We start from the raw sequence: 22,846 nt of genomic DNA on the forward strand, positions 1-22,846 counted from the left end.
ACAACAAATCAAGAGTATATTTACGTTGTGATATAAATATACCATGCTTGGAACGAGCTACCTCAATCTTGAGGAAATATTTAAGGTCTCCAAGATTTTTCATTTCAAATTCGGATGCCAAATGATGTTGTAAGCAATGAATTTCCTCAGCATCATCACCTGTCACTACCATATCATCAACATATATAATCAAGGCAGTGAGTTTACCCATTTTATGCTTTATAAACAAAGTATGATCCGAGTTACTTTGAGTATAACCAAACTTTTTCATGACTTGAGTAAATCTACCGAACCAAGCTCTAGGAGATTGTTTCAAGCCATACAAAGCCTTCCTGAGTTTGCAAACCTGAGTAGAACCTTCATATTCTGAAATTCCAGGAGGTGGATCCATATACACATCCTCTTTAAGATCTCCATGCAGGAATGCATTTTTGACATCGAATTGGAGTAAAGGCCAGTCTTTATTAGCTGCTAAAGACAGAAGAACTCGCACAGTATTGAGTTTAGCAACTGGAGCGAAAGTTTCTTGATAGTCAACTCCATAAGATTGTGTGTACCCTTTAGCAACCAGTCTCGCCTTGTATCTTTCAATAGTTCCATCTACATTATGTTTGACAGCAAAAACCCATCGACATCCAACAGTTTTTCTTCCTGTTGGGAGGGTAACAAGATCCCATGTAGCATTTTTTTTTAGAGCTTTCATTTCCTCCGTCATAGCTGTAGTCCAATGAGAATCTGCCAAAGCTTCCTGTAATGTACTAGGAATAGAGATAGAGGATAATTTACACACATAAGATGCATATGATGCAGACAACTTGTGAGAGGAGATATAATTACTTATTGGGTATTTTACTTTGGCTTTTGGATCAGGTTCATACTTAACAGGTGGAATCCCACGGGTAGATCGTGGTGGAAGTGCATGATGAGCAATGTCAGATGGCAAACAAATTTCAGAAGAATTGTTGGGTTGTACCTGTAGTGTTGGTATCGGCAAAGACTCTGGAGAGGAGTTGACCGGTGCACTAGGAGGTAATGTACTATCAAGAGGTTGGTGAGACTTTTCACAATGATCATTAGAGTCTTGTGAACAAGGATCAATAGCTGTAGATGTGTCCAGTGAACAAGAATCAATAACTGTAGGTGTTTCCATAGTGGAGGTGTCCTCATCCGATGGTTTACTAGTGGGTAGAGTTGCTAATTTTATATCAAAACACAAGACTTCTTCATGATTGGCAAGATGGTGAACATCTTCAAGACATGTAGGTGTTAAATCTGTAGGAGAGTAATAGAATTTTGACTCATCAAAGATAACATCCATAGAGGTATAGAACCGACGAGTGTCTGGATGATAACATTTATAACCTTTTTGAGTAGACCCATAACCAACAAAGACACATTTCAATGCTTTTGACTCAAGTTTGGTTCTATGTCGATGTGAAAGGTGTACATAAGTTACACATCCAAAGATACGAGGCATCAATTTAACCAAAGGCGGAAGCATGCAATGATTAGCAAGGACATCAAGAGGTCGTTGAAAGAATAAGGTACTGGAAGGTGTACGATTAATCACATAAACAGCTGTACTGAGAGCATCTCCCCATAAGAAAGTAGGCACACTACTTCCAATCATTAGTGATCGAATGACCTCAAGTAATTGTCGGTTTTTCCGCTCAGCTACTCCATTTTGTTGTGGAGTCTCTGGACATGATGTTTGATGAATGATACCTTTTGAATGGAAAAAATCAGTTAACTCTCTCTTGAAGTATTCACCTCCATTATCTGAACGTACCACCTTAATAGTCCTGTCAAACTGAGTGAGTATCATTTGATAAAAGAGACGGAAAACTGTACAGACATCACTCTTATGTTTTAGTAAGTATACCCAGGTCATTCGAGTACAGTCATCCACAAAGGTAACAAACCATTTCATTCCATTAGCTATGAAAACTGGGGAGGGACCCCATACATCTGAATGTACTAATGAGAATGGTGAAGCAACTTTATTAGAAGATAAAGGAAATATAGCACGATGACTTTTAGCCATAGCACATGTCTCACAAATGAAGTCTGAAAGTTTGCAGTTAGCAAATAAAGAAGGAAACAATCGTCTAATATATCCAAACGATGGATGACCGAGTCGTTTATACCAAAGCCATATTTCTGCAATATTTGCCGATTGATTTTTACCCATCATATGTGCTAGACTATGGTAAACTTGTGATGATGTGCCACCCTCTAGATAGTACAATCCTCCTCGTTGCCTACCACTGCCAATCCTCTCCTTGGTATGTATGTTCTGAAAAATACAATAAGTAGGATAAAACAAAGCAACACAGTTAAGGGCCTTGGTTATTTGACTAATGGAAAGTAGATTACATGTAAGGGATGGAACATACAGTACATTAGAGAGAGAAAAGGTGGAGGATACAGGAACATTACCAACACCAGTAACAGGGGATGACACACCATTGGCATTAGTAATAGCTAAGATAGAATGTGAAGGGGATAAAAAACTAAAGTTTGAAGAATCACAAGTCATATGATCATTAGCACCTGTGTCAATTATCCATTCACTATTTTTAATACAGGAAGGAGAGCTAAGTGCAGTACTAATCATACCAGTTTGTGCAATTAATCCTGCTGCAGATGGCACTGGTTGTTGTTGTAGGGATGTGTTGGCAAAAGTTTTCTTGCCTTTGGGATGCCACTCGGGATAACCATGAAGTTTGAAGCATGTATCAACAACATGATTATCACCATTACAGTGAGTACATTTGCGTGTCCCTTTCTTGTTGTCTTGCCGTGTAGAGATCCTTCTGGTAGCCATAGCAGTACCATCAGTAGATATTCCACCCATCATAGCATCTTGACGGTTTGCCTCAGCACAAACCATAGCATAAGTAACTTGAAGATTTGGAAGAGGTACAGTGGCAAGTACCCGTCCACGAACTCCATCCAGTGATGAGTCCAAACCAGCCAAGAAAATATAAACCCGTTGAGAATTAACCTTGGTGGTATATATCTCAATGTCAGCTTTGCAACTCATTGCACAGTCATCTATAGCATCAATCTCCTGCCACAGTTTTTGTAATTTTCCCCAATAAGAAATAATAGAACCACCATTTTGGCGAACAGAGATTACCTCACAGTACAGTTGATATGATTTTGAGGCATCTTGACTGACTGAGTATGTTTGTTTAGCCATATCCCAAATTTCCTTTGCTGTTGGCAAGCGTAAAAAAATGGATCTGATGTCTTTGTTCATTGCATCAAGTAACCAGGATTTGATCAAGCAATTTTCATCTTCCCATGCTTCATATTCTTCAGAGTTGGTGTCATTAGGTGCAGTTTTTGAACCTGAAATAAATCCCCAACGTTTCCGACCCCGAATTTTATTTTGAGCATTCAAAGCCCATTCCACATAATTGGTGCCATCAAGTTTCTCTGGCGTAAGCAATGAAGAGACATCTTGCATATGTAGTGCTGGTAAAGTGACCTTTGCATTCCCGGCAACAACACCATCATCGTTCGTAGGAGTAGTCATGATGAGTAGAAAGAATTATGATCAGAAAAGAACAAAAAAACAGCCTCCAGTTCCTAAAACAGATGAAGGAAATTTGGAGGCGGCTCTGATACCATGTTAATAGTAAGGTGAATAGAATGTTTTCTGATATATTATTCATCAATGCAGCAGATATATATACAAGAGTCAGTTGCTAAACTTACGCTACTGTTACAAAAGATATATTCTATTTCTATAATTGAATTCTATCTCTAATAATAGCTAATAATCACTTCGTTATTATAGGAGAAGATTACTTCCAATCACATATTCTAACAAAAACAACTCTAATTGTGCGTATTTTCCAAAACAAATGATTTGGTTGTCTAAGTTCTTATGATAAATTATCAAAAACAAGATAAAGATATTGAAGAATAACTTGCGACATATATTGTGCGTATTTTCTAAAGCAATGAGAGATATGGATTGTACGCAAGCAGAACTTGTGGAGTTTCATGTGGCCCTTAGAAATCTCAACAAATTTGTGGTAGTTAATTCTTATTGATCGAACCATTATTTTTCAGGCCTGGTTTTTTTATCTAATAGAGGAAGTAATACAGCAGATGCAAAGACAGGAAAGGAAATTTGATGAACTCGCAGTGCAACTGAGTTGTTTTTTCCATTTCCCTAAAGGTTTCGGTTTTGAGCCTACAAGTATATCCAAAAAAAGCTGTTCACTGCTTTCTGAAATATTAAGGACGATTATCCTTTTTCTCACCTAGGCTTGGCCAAAAAACTACTTCAAGACAGCTGATTGGTAATTATGATCAGTATACCATGAAGCTTAGGTTAGATTGCATGATTATATACATTTAACATCATTCTTGGAGTGATAGAAATCTTATATTTTCAATGCTGAAACTCCACGCTTACATATGATCTTTTTGCTGTGCTTGTAGCAGGGATGATAATATCATATCTCATTTACATTTGACATTTTAGATATGGATTCCAGGCTGGTTCAATTCATAGATTCTTATGATCCATTATTGCAATACCTAGAGATAACACCAGATTGATTCGGGTGAGCTGTAAACTGTGCAAAATGGAGATGAAGAGTCTAACTTATTTCAAGAGAAAACACCAGATTGATTATGTTTTCCATCCTATATGTACCATGATGATGATGGTGATAATGATGATGATTATTATTTATTCAATTCAGTAAATCAATACATATTAATGAAGAACATTTATATGAAAGTTGACAAATTGCCAAGCATAAAATTAAAATCTGTCGACCTCTGATAAACCTGACAGTTGATTCCTAAATCTGTGTTTTATAATCTATATGTTGTGCTTGGTGTCGCACGTGAGCGACGTCGCAGCGATCGTCCACCCAAAAAAAAATAAATGTAATGAGGGTAATGTGGGGATATATATATCTGGTTACTGTGGGGAGACAAGGAATTCGTTGTCTCTTAGCAGTGAAAAATGGTGTGGGAGTCGCCACCTAGTATTTTGGTCACTAGGAACCCTACTGGTCTCAGAGATCAGGTACGGGGACTGGTTGCGTAAAGGGAAGGTATTAGCACCCCAAATACACCCTACCTAAGGTAAGCTGCATCGTTTTATTGTCTGATAAAAAATAAGGTGTTTTCGTGTGTTTCCTAGTTGTTGGTCCATCTACGGTTCAAGAAAAGTCCTCCTCAATAAGGAGGTCCTTATCTTATCGGGTAAAGCCTAACCGTTCTAATGTCTAAAAAATATATATATATATTTAATGTCAAGAATACGTTTTACGTATAAATTCGTAATCCAAAAGACAAAAAGATTTTTTTAGAATTTTTGAAATATTGGCCTAGTTCTCATGACTTGAATAAACTGGTTATTAAAGCCAAAATGCATGCTAATACATATATTGTTTTGAAATTTTCTTTGTTGTGTGAAAATATGATGTTACAATATTTATATATATATATATTGGAGAGACTAGGCCGTATTTTAAAACAAAACATTTTTTTAAAAAATATGTATTTTGTACGCTTTGACGCAAATCGGGTATTTTAATACTGGGTTTGTAAAAAATACAACCAAATATTAATTCACTTTGATAAAATAAATGCCTAAAAATCAACAATATTTCAAAGCTATTTTTAGAAAATTTTTGAAAGCAAAAGACATTTTTTGTTTTGAAAATCTTTGATGTTTTGATGAAAACCAGGTATTTTAATACCGGATTTTGTATCTTTACAGTGTAAAATACCAACCAATATTAATCAAAATACAGTAATAATATTACAACAAAATCACATATATTTTTTCTATAATTTTTGCAAATTTTTATAATTTTTTCATATATATATATATATAAATAATACAAAATACAATATATATATATATATATATATATAATAATATTAAATCGGGCTGGGCCGGCCCAAACCACTGGGCCGGACTCAGCCCAAAACCATGATGGGCCTAGGTCGGCCCAAAAATGTACTGGGCCGATCTCGGCCCAAGGATGTGCTGGGCCGATCTCGGCCCAAGGATGTGCTGGGCCGATCTCGGCCCAAGGATGTGCTGGGCCGATCTCGGCCCAAGGATGTGCTGGGCCGATCTCGGCCCAAGGATGTGCTGGGCCGATCTCGGCCCAAGGATGTACTGGGCCGATCTTGGCCCAAAAAAAATTTCTTCTGGGCCAGGACCCGCCTGGCCCAGCAACAAAACGGGCGAGGGGAATTAATTTCCCCCCGCCCCTGCATGCAGAACGCTATTCGTTCTGCATGCAGAGAAGGAAAAAAAGAAACGCCCGAATAGGGGAGGGAGAAGGGTTACCTGGCGCGGAGGAGGCGGTGGCTTGCTGCGTTTCTGGCGGCGCTGTGGCGGAGGCGTAGCCCACGGACGGCGGTTCCAGGCGGCGCTGCAGCTGTTCCGGACGTCCGTTTCCTTTTTTTTCTATGTTTCGGTCTTCTCTTTTTCTTCCCCTCCCTCTCTTCTCTCAGTCTGTGTTTCTTTCCTCTGTTATTTTTTTATGTTTTTCTCTCCTCTCGGTTTCTCTCTTCTTTCGGTTCTTCTTCTCTCTCTCCTCTGTTTTTTTTTGTTTTGTTCTCCTTCTTCCTCCCCTCTCTTCTCTCCTTTCTTTTTTTGTTTCTCCTCCTCTCGTTTCAGCGTTCTTGGCCTCTATTTATAGAGGCCAAGGACGCTGTTTTTTACAGCTCTCATGGGGGGCAGCCGGCTGGTCGGCCATTGGGCGCGGCTGCCGAGGTTCGGTGGGTGGTGCGCGGTGGTTGGTCGGCCATTGTGTCCGGTCGGTGGGCTCCAGGCGAGAGAGTGGCCGGCAGAAATTCAAATTAAAGCTTCCCTTTCTCCTTCTTCCCCGCTGCGTGATCGGGGGAAGAAGATGAACAGTGTCGTTCAAAACGACACCGTTCTGCTCTTTCTCTTTTTTTTTTTTTTTTTGAATGTATGAAACGGCGTCGTTTTGGAGAAAACGCGCCGTTTCATTTAAATGTGGCGCCAAAATGCGCCAAATTTCAAATCAGCCCTCAATCATCTTTTCTTTCTTCAATTGCATCCCTGCCAATTTCGGTCTCCGTCCCTCTTGTTGGCCGCGTTTTTCACTTTAGTCCTTGGTCTCTGATTTATGCAATTGAGCCCTTAATTGATCAAAAAAACTTCTAATTTCTTCAATTAGGCCCCTGAATCAATTAATTCCAGCCCCTCCATTTACGCGCCTCTTCCAATTTGGTCCCTGGTTTCGGATTTTCTCAATTAAGTCCCTAATTGGCCCTTAAACTTCAATATTTATGCAATTAGGCCCCTGATTTGACCTAATAAATTCCTAAAAAAAATATTTTGGCCCCAGAACTTAAATTTCTTCTAATTAAAGCCCAAATTGACTTAAAAATCAATTTTTCTTGCAATCAAATCCCCTATAAATTCATTTAAAAATCAAATTAAGTCCATAAACATCCAAATTTGGGCTTTTCTCCTCAAATTTCAAATTTTCCTTCTCAACAGGACTCTCCTCCTTCAAGAATATAATGTCAAAAATCCAATCTTTGTATTTTTAACCTTATTGATCGATTTTCCAACCATTTTCTGAGCGCTTCTGCCTCCTGTTATTTTTTCTTAACCTCCTTTGGCTATATACATATTTTTATATATATTTTGTGGGGACCCAAAAATGGGTTACAACAGATGCCCCCTCTTTATAATGCTTACGGAGCAGAGGTTTTGCGCAGTAAGTTTTATAAAGATAAACCCTAAACGGAACTCCCAAAACTGATCTGGTTGAAGCTTGATTGACCTGAAACTTGTCTTTTACAGCAATCCTCCTTAACTTCAAAAACTATGATCAAAATTTATCATCTTGAGATCCCTTCTGGCGATCTCTCTAAACCAAAATCTATAATTATTGCTTACTCAACTTGGAATCCCGTCTGGCAATTCCCTTTTAACCAATATTGAAATACGAGATCCCTTCTAACGATCTCCTTTAACAAAAAATCTTAGAATCCCATCTGGCGATTCCTTGTAACCAATGTTGAAATATGAGGTCCCTTCTGACGACCTCCAAATAGCAAAATACGAGATCCCTTCTGGCAATCTCCTTTAATCGACCTGGAATCCCATCTGGCGATTCCTTTTATTCAAATGAAATATGAGGTCCCCTGTGGCGACCTCCAAATATCAAAACACGAGATCCCTTCTGGCGATCTCCTTTAGTCAACTTGGAATCCCATCTGGCGATTCCTTTTATCTCAACAGGTAATATGAGGTCCCATCTGGCGACCTCCAAATAGCAAAACACGAGATCCCTTCTGGCGATCTCCTTTAGTCAACTTGGAATCCCATCTGGCGATTCCTTTTATTCAATGAAAAACGAGGTCCCATCTGGCGACCTCCAAATAATGAAACACGAGATCCCTTCTGGCGATCTCCTTAAATCAACTTGGAATCCCATCTGGCGATTCCTTTTATTCATGAAAACCGAGGTCCCATCTGGCGACCTCCAAATAATGAAACACGAGATCCCTTCTGGCGATCTCCTTAAATCAACTTGGAATCCCATCTGGCGATTCCTTTTATTCATGAAAACCGAGGTCCCATCTGGCGACCTCCAAATAGTGAAACACGAGATCCCTTCTGGCGATCTCCTTTAATCAACTTGGAATCCCATCTGGCGATTCCTTTTATTCATGAAAACCGAGGTCCTATCTGGCGACCTCCAAATAGTGAAACACGAGATCCCTTCTGGCGATCTCCTTTAATCAACTTGGAATCCCATCTGGCGATTCCTTTTATTCATGAAATATGAGGTCCCCTGTGGCGACCTCCAAATATCAAAACACGAGATCCCTTCTGGCGATCTCCTTTAGTCAACTTGGAATCCCATCTGGCGATTCCTTTTATCTCAACAGGTAATATGAGGTCCCATCTGGCGACCTCCAAATAGCAAAACACGAGATCCCTTCTGGCGATCTCCTTTAGTCAACTTGGAATCCCATCTGGCGATTCCTTTTATTCAATGAAAAACGAGGTCCCATCTGGCGACCTCCAAATAATGAAACACGAGATCCCTTCTGGCGATCTCCTTAAATCAACTTGGAATCCCATCTGGCGATTCCTTTTATTCATGAAAACCGAGGTCCCATCTGGCGACCTCCAAATAATGAAACACGAGATCCCTTCTGGCGATCTCCTTAAATCAACTTGGAATCCCATCTGGCGATTCCTTTTATTCATGAAAACCGAGGTCCCATCTGGCGACCTCCAAATAGTGAAACACGAGATCCCTTCTGGCGATCTCCTTTAATCAACTTGGAATCCCATCTGGCGATTCCTTTTATTCATGAAAACCGAGGTCCTATCTGGCGACCTCCAAATAGTGAAACACGAGATCCCTTCTGGCGATCTCCTTTAATCAACTTGGAATCCCATCTGGCGATTCCTTTTATTCATGAAAACCGAGGTCCCATCTGGCGACCTCCAAATAATGAAACACGAGATCCCTTCTTGCGATCTCCTTTAATCAACTTGGAATCCCATCTGGCGATTCCCTTTTATTCGAAGCTGAAATAATGAGATCCCTTCTGGCGATCTCCTTTAATCAAAAACCAAAAAATCTATCTTGTAAATCGGTTAACCTGGAGTCCCCTCTGGCGATTCCCTTTTACCGCTTGCTCGATGTCGCTCTGCCTGATGGCAGGGTTTGAACATTATTATTTTCTCTTCTTGTTGTTTTAGAATCAACTCAATGATTTTTTTCTTCGTCTTCAATTTTGTTGGAATGTATTAAGGTCTCCTCCTGTAACGATCCAAAAAAACATATATGCAATGATTTATGATTAAATGCCATGCATGCATTCGTACCTGGTTTTGAAACATAGGCCCCATCATCTTCTTCGAGTTCCTGAGATTCCCTCTTAACATGAGCTTGCTTTTGAAGTCGTATGCTGGATTCATCTCTCGTGTTGCCTCCGATCATATTCTTGGAGAAGAAATCTCTGGCTTTCTTCAAATAGCCCTTTTTCAAAATGTATGACTTGTCATTGCCTCTTTGTCATGCTTTTGTCAAATGTTTTAGCTTGGTTTTTAAAATCTATAGGCTTTCGTACATGAAAATATCTCTTATTGCCCCCAGTGTAGGGGTGTGATTCTAGTCTAGGCTTTTATAGAGAGAAGAAATTCGTTCAGCCGATGCTAAACTTTTTAAATGAGATGACACAAGACATGCACTGTTGGGATTCATGCAAAAATGACTGTTGTGAGATCAATGCAAAAGAGAAAGAAGTCAATGGCCAAACTTTGCTTTATTGATTTAGGAGCCTACATCAAGCATAATATCTTTTTACAGAGTCAGAATTCACAGGTCGAGCTAGGTCTTCTCCATCCATTCTAGCCAACTTCAGTGCTCCTCCTGAGAATGCCTTCTTTACTATGTAAGGACCTTCGTAATTCGGTGCCCATTTGCTTTGATCGTCTCCAGGTAGTGACAATATTTTCTTCAATACTAGATCCCCTTCTTGAAACAACCGCGGTCTAACCTTCTTATCATATGCCTTGGCCATTCGTTTCTGGTACAGTTGGTGATGACATGTTGCAGCCATCCTCTTTTCACTGATCAAGTTCAGTTGCTCATATCTCACTTTGGCCCACTCGGCCTCTTCTAATTCGGAGTCCATCAATACTCTTAACGACGGGATTTCTACTTCCAAAGGCATCACTGCTTCCATACCGTACACCAAAGAATATGGAGTTGTTCCCGTCGAGGTCCTAACTGTAGTGCGGTATGCGTGAAGAGCGAATGACAACATCGCATGCCAATCTCTGTATGTGACTACCATTTTCTGAATAATCTTCTTGATGTTCTTGTTGGCGGCTTCTACTGCGCCATTCATTTTTGGTCGGTATGGTGAGGAATTCGAATGCTTGATTTTCCATTTAGTACACAGCTCCACTATCATTTTGCCATTGAAATTCTGTGCATTATCTGTCACTATCTTTTCCGGAGGACCATATCGACAAATCAAATCCTTTTCTATGAACCTCTTCACTACCTTCTGTGTTACATGGGCATACGAATTAGCTTCCACCCATTTGGTGAAGTAGTTAATAGCCACAAGGATGAATCTATGACCGTTGCTAGCTTTTGGGTTAACAGGTCCGATCACGTCGATTCCCCACATTGCAAATGGCCAAGGAGATATCAGATTAAATAGAGGAGCTGGTGGCATATTGACCTTGTCACTGTAAACTTGACATTTATGACATTTCCTGACATAGTCGATACAGTCCTTCTCTAGTGTCATCCAAAAATAACCAGCCCTTTGGATTTTCCTTGCTATCATATGTCCGCTAGCATGGGTTGAGCAAATCCCCTCATGGACCTCCCGCAATGCCTTTCTAGCATCTGCCTCATTCAAACACCTTAGCAGGGTTCCATCAAATGATCTTTTGTACAAAATCTCTCCATCTAAATAGAAGTCTATAGCCAACCTTCTCAAGGTTTTCTTATCCGTTTTGGAAGCTCCCATCGGATATTCCTGATTTTGCACAAGGTTCTTGATATCATAATACCAAGGTTGTCCGTCTATCTCTCCTTCAACTAAGCAACAATGAGCTGGGTCATTTCTAATGTCAATGTGTACCGGTTGTACTTTGCACTTGAGATCAATGGTAGTCATAGCAGCTAGTGTGGCCAAAGCATCCGCAAAATGATTCCCCTCCCTTCCCAGATGGGTGAATCTAATTTCTTCAAATTCCCTTGCTAGCGTGGATAGGTATTCTTGGTACGGCCTTAACTTTTCCTCCTTAGTCTGCCATTCCCCTTTAACCTGACAGATAATCAACATTGAATCTCCATATACATCTAACTTCTTTATCTTCAACTCTAATGCCGCTTCTAACCCGAGGATACAAGCTTCATACTCAGCTGTGTTGTTGGTGCACTCGAAATGTAGTTTAACCGAAACTGGATACTGTTTCTTATCTGGAGAGATTATTACCGCACCGGCCCCATTACCATATACATTCACTGCACCGTCAAAAAACATCGTCCACCAATCTGTCTTCTCTTCTTCTTTCTCTATTGACAATATATCTTCATCAGGAAAGTCAAAATCCAAAGGTTCGTAATCTTCAACAGCATTATCAGCCAGATGGTCCGCGATTGCACTTCCTTTTACGGCTTTCCTTGTCATGTACACTATGTCATATTCTGCTAATAGCACTTGCCACCTTGCAATTCGACTTGAGAGAAATGGCTTGTTACAAATGTACCTCAGAGGATCCACTTTTGAAATCAACCAAGTGGTATAGTATAACATATAATGCCGCAACCTCTTTGCTGCCCACACCAACGCACAACAAAGCCTTTCTATCTCCGTGTATCTAGACTCACATTCAGTGAATTTCTTGCTTAAGTAATAAATAGCTCTTTCCTTCCTTCCGGTTTCATCATGCTGACCCAATACACATCCCATGGCTGCTTCAGTTACTGTTAGATATAGTACTAGAGGTTTTCCTGATACCGGAGGAACCAGTAAAGGTGGATTTTGTAAATAATGCTTGATTTTATTGAATGCCTCCTCACACTCCTCATTCCAGGTTCCAGGATTCTTTTTCCTTAGTAGTCGGAATATTGGTTCACACGTCGTTGTTAACTGAGCTATGAACCGAGCAATGTAGTTTATCCTTCCCAAGAATCCTCTTACTTCCTTCTCCGTCTTAGGGGATGACATAGCTTGGATGGCCCTTACTTTATCTGGATCCACCTCTATACCTCTATCACTTACCACAAATCCTAACAGCTTACCTGATTTAACTCCAAATGAACATTTTGCAGGATTGAGCCTTAATTCATACTTCCTCAATCTCTCAAACAACTTCCTCAAAACTTCAACATGATCCTCTCCTCTTTTAGACTTGGCAATCATGTCGTCTACATACACCTCAATTTCCTTGTGCATCATGTCGTGGAACAAAGTCACCATTGCTCTTTGATAGGTTGCTCCTGCATTCTTCAATCCAAATGGCATGACCTTATAGCAGAATGTCCCCCACGGTGTGACAAAAGTTGTTTTCGTCTTATCCTCTGGAGCCATTTTTATCTGGTTGTATCCTGAAAAACCATCCATAAAGGAATATGTGGAACTCCGGGCCGCGTTGTCCACCAAAACATCTATGTGTGGTAGAGGAAAATCATCCTTGGGGCTAGCTTTATTCAAATTCCGAAAATCCACGCATACTCTAATCTTCCCCTCCTTCTTAGGCACCACAACAATGTTAGATACCCATTGTGGATATTTAACTACTTCTAGAAAACCAGCATCCCATTGCTTCTCGAGTTCTGCCTTGACCTTGATCCAGACATCCGGGTGGGCCCTCCTCAGCTTCTGTTTGACTGGTTTACAACCTTCTTCCAATGGTATCTTGTGTACTACAATATTTGTGTCCAAACCGGGCATATCTTCATAAGACCAAGCAAAGACATCTGCATATTCTTGTAACAGGGCGATCATTTTTGTCCTTTGTTCAGAAGTAACTAAGGTACCTATTTTCAACTCTTTCTTGAGCTGATCACTACCCACATTGATGGTTTCGAGTTCCTCTGCAGCAGGTTTCCAAGTTTGTTCCTGTTGTTCTACTAGCCTGGTGAATTCACTAATATTGCTTTCATCCCATTCTTCTTCTTCCATAGCTACCACATGCTCGTTCAAGTTTGGCCATTTATTCTTGATGCTAAATATATGTGATGTTGTAGGAGATCCGCTTTCAGGATTCCTGAAAGCGGGAAGTGTTTGGTGTAAATGCATAAAAAAGAAGGCAATTTGTGAAAAGCGCATGATCTCACAATTTATTTAAAGAAAAAGTGGGCTCCATGACAAACATAAAATCTAACCGACAATTGAGCCTTGATTGTCGACTAGCGAAAATAAATGAAAACCAAACAAAGCAATGACAAAAGCATGTTAAGACAAACAAAATTGGTTTACATTTTGAAAACCACTGGAGCTTCTTGGGTCACCCAATTCTGAAACTTCTCGTCTTGAGCCAACTTGCGCACAAAGGTCTTGGCGGAGACTTCTTCTATGGTGTAGACCGTCAGTTGTGGGAGTGCTTCGTCTCCCTTTCTTGCTACTGTCTTCATGTCATCTCCTTCCACCTTGTTTTCCCCCAAGGTATTTATGCTCATGTTTGACAGCTCTTGATCAAGGCTTTCGGCTTCTTTATCATGTTGCATTATGTATGCAGCTTTTGGGAATGACACGCTAAGGGGAGGGATTTCTAGCTTTTCTTCATCAGGCTCTCTTCCTTTAATTCTAGCCATCCTTCTTGCCCTTCTCCGACCAGCAGCCCACCGATAATCCTTTTGGTTAGGTTGGTACCCTAACCCAAATTTTTGAGCAGCACTTTTCATCCTTGCCAGATTAACCCCTTCTGGTATCCTGATAATAAAGTTATACTGAAATGGGATCCCGCGGTTCAAAAAGCATAGACTTGCCATCCTTGCTGCTTCTGAGATCCTTGGCCTTCTTAGCACTGTGTTCTCCGGCACCCAGTCAGCGTTCACAATGTCATCCAGGTTCACAATTTCAAGGCATGGATATTGTTATCCTTGCAATCATTCGCTTCGATAAAAGGCACAGCTACATTCTTTATCATGGATACTGTCTCCTCAGCCTTGACAGTTACCAACATCCCATTCATGATATACTTCAGGCATTGGTGCAATGATGAAGCTACTGCCCCCGCTGCATGAATCCAAGGTCTTCCTAACAACATACTATAGGAAGGATGGATATCCATAACTTGAAGTGTTACTAGGAACATTTGTGGTCCCACATATAGCTCCACTTCTAGAGTCCCAATTATTGGCCTAGGTGAGCCATCATACGCTCTGGCCATCATAGTACTTGGCTTTATATGGGATTCATCGATCGGCATTTCTTCCAACATGTGCTTTGGCAACACGTTAAGGGCCGAGCCATTATCAATGAGTACTTTTCCTATGAGGCAATCCTTACACCTAACCGTAATGTATAAGGGCTTGTTATGTCCGGTACCTTCAGCATCAAGCTCATCAGCCGTGAAGTACAGGTAATTAGTTGCATGGATCCTTCCCACTAGATGCTCCATGGTTTTATGTTCAATGTCGTGGGGTACATATGCCTCATTCAATACCTTCTGCAAGGCGTTTCGATGCGGCTCAGAGCTGAGTATCAGGGACATAAGGGAGATCCTAGCTGGAGTCTTCTTTAGTTGATCTACTATGCAATATTCACTATGCTTGATCAACTTCAGGAATTCATTCGACTCCTCTTCTGTTACTGGCTTATTAACTTCTAGTGCTTTGTCAAGATCTACCACTTCTTTACCCTTTTCCTTCCTCAACTCCTCGGAAGTAAAGCAACGACCACTCCTGGTCAACCCACTTATCTCAGTCTGGAACAAAGGAAGAGGAGCTTGAACGTTGGAGGCATAACCATAATTATAAGGCATGGCATTGTGACTCCCTTTTGTGTGGGACGGTTTAACCAAGATTAGCCTTGGGGGACCATTAGCTGTTTGTTGGACCCTGCATACTCCTGTCATCTCCATCTGGCCTTCCATCATACTCACCTCACCCCTGTTCTCCATGGGTTCAATTCTCAATTGCCCCATTTTTAACATTTTTGCAATCTTTTCGCAAAACTCGATGCAATCCTCAATATAGTGTCCATCTCTTCCATGGAACTCACAATAACTACCTCCCTCCGAATGGCCTTCCATATTTGCCTCTAGAAATCCTGATCGTACTAACATGTAGTACATCTTTTCCATAGACACCTTCAGCACCTTGCATTGATTTCCAACTTCTATCATGCCTATTCCACTACTACTTGAAGCATGCTTAGGCAACGGGTTTGAATTAACATTGGGCTTGTCTTCAAAGGATACCCATCCTATCTTAATAAGCTCCAGCAATCTTTTCTTGAAAGCATAACAGGTTTCAATCCCATGCCCGGGATTACCCGCATGGTACTCACAAGTTAAATCGGGCTTGTACCAAATTGGGAATGGTGGTTGTAATGGTAGTGTAGGGATAGGAGCTATGTGCCCAATGCTCAATAGTTTGGCGTACATGTCCTTCAAAGGCATGGGTAGCGGTGGTAGTTGTTCTGAAGGGTATCTCGTATGGGGTCTTTGGTAGTGATTTTGGTAGTTTGATTGGTTATTTGTTCGATTAGGGGAAAAAGATTGGTTAAAGTTTATGCGTGAGAATTGAGAGGTAGGTACTTGTGGATTGTGGGAATCTACTTTCTTGCCCTTATACCCGTCTTCCAAATTGTTAACATCGCCTTCTCTCTTCCTTCCAATAAAACCCTTCTTTTCCACTGGCATCGCTATTCGCCCAGCTTTAATCCCTTGTTCTATTCTCTCAGCTATGCGTACCGCATCATAGAAATGTTTAGAGGAGCTACCCATTAGGTGCTCATAATAAGGTGCTTTGAAGGTATTGGCAAACAAGCTCACCATTTCCGTTTCTATCAAAGGGGGTTGGACATGCATTGCCTCATCTCTCCATCTTTGCGCATAAGCCCTTACTGACTCCTGGCTCCTTTTCTCCATTGCCATTAGACTTGTTCGATCAGGAGCGATTTCCATGTTAAACTTGTACTGTTTGAGGAAAGCCTCCACCAAGTCTCTCCAGCTCTTGATCCTGATGCTGTCTAACCTCATGTACCAGCTTAAGGCGGATCCTGCTAGGCTATCTTGAAAGAAATAGATTAGCATTTTATCATCACGAATTACTTCCGCCATTTTGTTGCAGTAGGATCGAAGGTGAGTGTTTGGGCATTCCAAACCGGTATACTTAATGAACTCTGGTATGCGAAAATCTTTTGGTACCACGATGTTTGGTACCAAACATACTTCGGCTGCTCGCATAGGGTCAAACCAGTCATTACCCTCAACTGCCCTTAATCTTTCTTCCAGAGCAAATAGCTTGTCTTGGTCTATCAAACTGGGAGACCTATTATCCGGGACTCCCTCCGTTGTTAGGTCAACAGTGACTGGAGTATGAGGTGGTAAGATAGGAGTAATAGGCACAAACTGTTGTTCATTGGCCGAGTTTGCCCCCTGGTTTTGAGATGCTTGAGGAATGTGAACTGCTGGCGCTCCTTCAAGCTGTCGTGCTGATGTTCCCTCCCCATTTTTAGCCCTTAGAAGCTGCTCAAGTAAGTCGGTTAGCCGAGAAACTTCATTCTTTACAGACTCCAACTCGGTCTGATAATGTGACTCTAAGTGAGCTCTTTCTTCGTTCTCCATTCTCGCTCGAGACCGGGTGTTGTGGATTTTGGATGTGGGACCTATGTTTCACGGTCTGGGATGTATGAAAAAAATGTAAATGAATGTATGATAAAGAAACAATGCATGAATACTCTTAGAAACTTGTTTTTTTTTAAAAAAAACGATCGATGGCCAACATTCCTCTTGTGTAATGGGCATGGACTCTTTTTGTCACGTTCCTTATCAGGAGTAGTTGTGCTCAAGCTGCTGCTTTGGTAGGCTTATATTTATAAAAGATGGGTCAAAGCCCCTTTTCATTAATATTGGCTAATACATCTCTTGAAGAGAGGGTACAAAATAATAAAAAGATAAATACATCAATCTTCCTCTTCATCCATATCTCTAGCCACTGGTAGGAAAGCGAGGCCTCGATTCTCAATTTTCTCTAAAAAGGCATCTGTCTCAGCCAAGCTTTGTCGATAACGAAAGATGTCCCTTCCCACCCTTCGAGCATTGGCTCTAATAATTCGTGCGTGAATGGCAGCTTCATCCATTTGCTCATCTACCTTGGCCATCTTCTCTATAAGCAACATGTTATTCCGATTCAAGGTATTGTTGTTGGTGTCGATCTGTTCTTTATGTTTTTCTGAAACTTCCAACCTGTTGGTCAACTGTTTCACCTTTTCTCGTTCTTTGTCAAACTTCACCTTCAACATTCTAATTTCAATTTTCTTAGCTGCCAAATCTGCCTTCAAAACCTCTTCTTCATTCCCCTTTCTTTTGAACTCTTGTAATTCAGCTAGCCGACTTTCTATCATCATATTTTTCTTGTTTAACTCATCATACTTCTCAATTCGGTCTAATAACTCTGCTTTAACATGCAAGAATTTGTCCTGATTGTACTCAACATTCTCTTGATAGCCATCGAAGTCGGCTTTCAATGCTTCCAACTCAGAGCTGCTTTGCATCAAATCCAAAATCAGTCTTCCTCTTTCTTTCTCAGACTCTTCTATTACGGCCTTTCCTTTGCTCAATTGCAGCTCCAACATCCCTATTTTCGCATCTTTGGCTTTGAGCTGTTCGTTTAGAAACACTCTGCTTTTATCTCCTTCCATCATCATCTTTTCTAATGCTGCTTTATCTCCCTTACTCTTTCCCAATTCTTTTTGTAGCCTTTCTATTTGCTCTATAAGGTCTTCCTCATTACTGCCCTTTTTCTTTTCAATGACCCTTCTTTAATTCGTGAAGGCCCATCTTCAGAACATGGCTTTTTCGAAGCGGCAATCGGGGTCAAATTCCTCCACTTTTCATATCCTTCGCTTGAGCTAGGGTCTCTCAAACTTTCTGACTCCTTTTGAATTAGAGTCAACTGGCTCCAATCTTGTTTGATGGTTTCAAGGACTTCTTGCGCGGATTGATCCTTAAAAAACCCGGAAAATTCAGCAAGTCCCACAGTTCTTGGGATGTGTTGTATGCCACCTAATTGTCTTATCACCAGAGCCGGAGCGTAGCTGACATAACCTGTGATCCCAATTAAAGGTACCCAGCATTTTTGTCCACAACTTACTATGACATCAACTGATTTAACCCAAGGGGCCTTCCAACTAAAGTTGCTATTAGGTAACTCTTGCAGTTTTTTCATCCAACCTTGATCACCTAGGATTCCCCATTCTTCTTCCTCTACTATCTTCAAAGGTTTTTGGTTAAACCACCAAAAATTATTAAAGATCGGCTTCTTGGTTTCAACATGGCTTACCATCCAGATGTATAATAACTGAGTACAACATCTTACTGCGCCTTTCCCTGTTTTTCTAAAATGGTTGAGGGTCAGCAAGGTCTCAGCTAATATGGCAGTTGTAGGGTTGACATGAGTATTTTCATATTCCACGAATGCAGCAGCAGCTTCTAGACTTATAACCCCTTTTAAGCTTGGAAATAACACGAGACCATAGATCCCTAGAGCGATTAACCTGTCTCTTACTAGCACTGAGACGCACTGCTCCTTTTTCTTTTCTAGTTCAACCTCCAAAAATTTCCACTTTAAACCGCTGCCATTCTTCTCTAAAAATCTGCTCAGATGTGGAATCTTCAATAATTTCGACAACTCAGGAATCACCTTGTCATTTCTCAAAGGAAAATAAACTTGGTGCAGGTGTTTGGGAAACTCCATCAACATTCCATATTCCTCTATAGTGGGACACAAATCCACATTTCCAAAGGAAAAGCATCTGTAATCGGGATCCCAAAAGTTAATCAAAGCTTTAATTGCTGGATTCAATACTCCTATCTTTGCAATTTCCAATAATCGCCCATACTTCCCAAAGAATGCCGCCTCATCAATATTCTGACTATGGCCCAATATTCTCTTCATCTCATATACTACACAATTCAGGTCTTTGACTACTGGAAGCTTCCTTGCATCATATCTAGAGCAATCTCCTTCTGATAGTTGTGACAATTCAGAATTCTGCCCATATTCCACAGTAGTAAATTTGGTAATGATGGCCATCTTATCGTTTCAAAATGACCTGAAAACCAAATACTTTATGGTTTAGGTTGTGTTATGCAAAAATGTATTTTGTGGGGGCATACATCCTATAGCCTGGTTCTAAATCTTTTGTGTTTGATGAGGGTAGGTTGGCTATTCAGTCTCTAAAAAGGGTCTCTTGCTGTCCCAGTGATTGCCCTCGTGGAGGCAATATGGGGGCTTGTAGGCAATGAGATGGTCACATGTACCAACTATTACCAGTCTAAGCACTCAGCGAAGAGTTGGGGTTTACACAAACTTAAACCTTGACTAACAGTCGTAAGGTAAGCTGCTAGTCCCCCACTTAACTTAAAGTTTGTGTGTGCTCTCAATAATCAAAGTATGTGATGCATGTGACAGTTCTATAAGATGTATGAGACAGTTCTATGAATGCATGAACAATATGTGTAAAGATATTTAAAGCATATAAGCAGATAACAAAAGGAAAGGCATATTAACAATAAACACACGAAAAAAAAAAAACAAAACAGACAAAAACAAAGCTTAATCCACAAGGTCCCCAGTGGAGTCGCCATTCTGTCGCACGTGAGCGACGTCGCAGCGATCGTCCACCCAAAAAAAAATAAATGTAATGAGGGTAATGTGGGGATATATATATCTGGTTACTGTGGGGAGACAAGGAATTCGTTGTCTCTTAGCAGTGAAAAATGGTGTGGGAGTCGCCACCTAGTATTTTGGTCACTAGGAACCCTACTGGTCTCAGAGATCAGGTACGGGGACTGGTTGCGTAAAGGGAAGGTATTAGCACCCCAAATACACCCTACCTAAGGTAAGCTGCATCGTTTTATTGTCTGATAAAAAATAAGGTGTTTTCGTGTGTTTCCTAGTTGTTGGTCCATCTACGGTTCAAGAAAAGTCCTCCTCAATAAGGAGGTCCTTATCTTATCGGGTAAAGCCTAACCGTTCTAATGTCTAAAAAATATATATATATATTTAATGTCAAGAATACGTTTTACGTATAAATTCGTAATCCAAAAGACAAAAAGATTTTTTTAGAATTTTTGAAATATTGGCCTAGTTCTCATGACTTGAATAAACTGGTTATTAAAGCCAAAATGCATGCTAATACATATATTGTTTTGAAATTTTCTTTGTTGTGTGAAAATATGATGTTACAATATTTATATATATATATATTGGAGAGACTAGGCCGTATTTTAAAACAAAACATTTTTTTAAAAAATATGTATTTTGTACGCTTTGACGCAAATCGGGTATTTTAATACTGGGTTTGTAAAAAATACAACCAAATATTAATTCACTTTGATAAAATAAATGCCTAAAAATCAACAATATTTCAAAGCTATTTTTAGAAAATTTTTGAAAGCAAAAGACATTTTTTGTTTTGAAAATCTTTGATGTTTTGATGAAAACCAGGTATTTTAATACCGGATTTTGTATCTTTACAGTGTAAAATACCAACCAATATTAATCAAAATACAGTAATAATATTACAACAAAATCACATATATTTTTTCTATAATTTTTGCAAATTTTTATAATTTTTTCATATATATATATATATAAATAATACAAAATACAATATATATATATATATATATAATAATATTAAATCGGGCTGGGCCGGCCCAAACCACTGGGCCGGACTCAGCCCAAAACCATGATGGGCCTAGGTCGGCCCAAAAATGTACTGGGCCGATCTCGGCCCAAGGATGTGCTGGGCCGATCTCGGCCCAAGGATGTGCTGGGCCGATCTCGGCCCAAGGATGTGCTGGGCCGATCTCGGCCCAAGGATGTACTGGGCCGATCTTGGCCCAAAAAAAATTTCTTCTGGGCCAGGACCCGCCTGGCCCAGCAACAAAACGGGCGAGGGGAATTAATTTCCCCCCGCCCCTGCATGCAGAACGCTATTCGTTCTGCATGCAGAGAAGGAAAAAAAGAAACGCCCGAATAGGGGAGGGAGAAGGGTTACCTGGCGCGGAGGAGGCGGTGGCTTGCTGCGTTTCTGGCGGCGCTGTGGCGGAGGCGTAGCCCACGGACGGCGGTTCCAGGCGGCGCTGCAGCTGTTCCGGACGTCCGTTTCCTTTTTTTTCTATGTTTCGGTCTTCTCTTTTTCTTCCCCTCCCTCTCTTCTCTCAGTCTGTGTTTCTTTCCTCTGTTATTTTTTTATGTTTTTCTCTCCTCTCGGTTTCTCTCTTCTTTCGGTTCTTCTTCTCTCTCTCCTCTGTTTTTTTTGTTTTGTTCTCCTTCTTCCTCCCCTCTCTTCTCTCCTTTCTTTTTTTGTTTCTCCTCCTCTCGTTTCAGCGTTCTTGGCCTCTATTTATAGAGGCCAAGGACGCTGTTTTTTACAGCTCTCATGGGGGGCAGCCGGCTGGTCGGCCATTGGGCGCGGCTGCCGAGGTTCGGTGGGTGGTGCGCGGTGGTTGGTCGGCCATTGTGTCCGGTCGGTGGGCTCCAGGCGAGAGAGTGGCCGGCAGAAATTCAAATTAAAGCTTCCCTTTCTCCTTCTTCCCCGCTGCGTGATCGGGGGAAGAAGATGAACAGTGTCGTTCAAAACGACACCGTTCTGCTCTTTCTCTTTTTTTTTTTTTTGTTTTTGAATGTATGAAACGGCGTCGTTTTGGAGAAAACGCGCCGTTTCATTTAAATGTGGCGCCAAAATGCGCCAAATTTCAAATCAGCCCTCAATCATCTTTTCTTTCTTCAATTGCATCCCTGCCAATTTCGGTCTCCGTCCCTCTTGTTGGCCGCGTTTTTCACTTTAGTCCTTGGTCTCTGATTTATGCAATTGAGCCCTTAATTGATCAAAAAAACTTCTAATTTCTTCAATTAGGCCCCTGAATCAATTAATTCCAGCCCCTCCATTTACGCGCCTCTTCCAATTTGGTCCCTGGTTTCGGATTTTCTCAATTAAGTCCCTAATTGGCCCTTAAACTTCAATATTTATGCAATTAGGCCCCTGATTTGACCTAATAAATTCCTAAAAAAAATATTTTGGCCCCAGAACTTAAATTTCTTCTAATTAAAGCCCAAATTGACTTAAAAATCAATTTTTC

General features: G+C 40.7%; 3 protein-coding genes across 3 annotated transcripts in view; 1 reads left to right on the plus strand and 2 right to left on the minus strand.

Annotated features, from left to right (window-relative positions):
• Positions 1 to 22,846, plus strand: part of LOC7484363 (pectinesterase PPME1) — an 87,377-nt gene that overhangs the window by 4,423 nt on the left and 60,108 nt on the right. The gene's annotated exons all lie outside the window — the stretch shown is intronic.
• On the minus strand, positions 10,314 to 16,393 carry LOC112326995 (uncharacterized). The gene is made up of 5 exons (XM_052445827.1): positions 16,289 to 16,393; positions 15,295 to 16,051; positions 14,797 to 15,135; positions 14,068 to 14,551; positions 10,314 to 13,660 (listed from the first exon to the last, which is right to left on the minus strand). Exons 1-5 carry the CDS (start codon positions 16,391 to 16,393, stop codon positions 10,342 to 10,344), a joined length of 5,004 nt encoding a protein of 1,667 aa, XP_052301787.1. The 3' UTR covers positions 10,314 to 10,341.
• LOC112326994 (uncharacterized) lies at positions 18,468 to 19,790 on the minus strand. The gene has a single exon (XM_024598114.2). It carries the CDS (start codon positions 19,788 to 19,790, stop codon positions 18,468 to 18,470), a length of 1,323 nt encoding a protein of 440 aa, XP_024453882.2.

Source organism: Populus trichocarpa, chromosome 12 (assembly GCF_000002775.5).
Source record: "Populus trichocarpa isolate Nisqually-1 chromosome 12, P.trichocarpa_v4.1, whole genome shotgun sequence".
Classification (NCBI taxonomy): Eukaryota; Viridiplantae; Streptophyta; class Magnoliopsida; order Malpighiales; family Salicaceae; genus Populus; species Populus trichocarpa.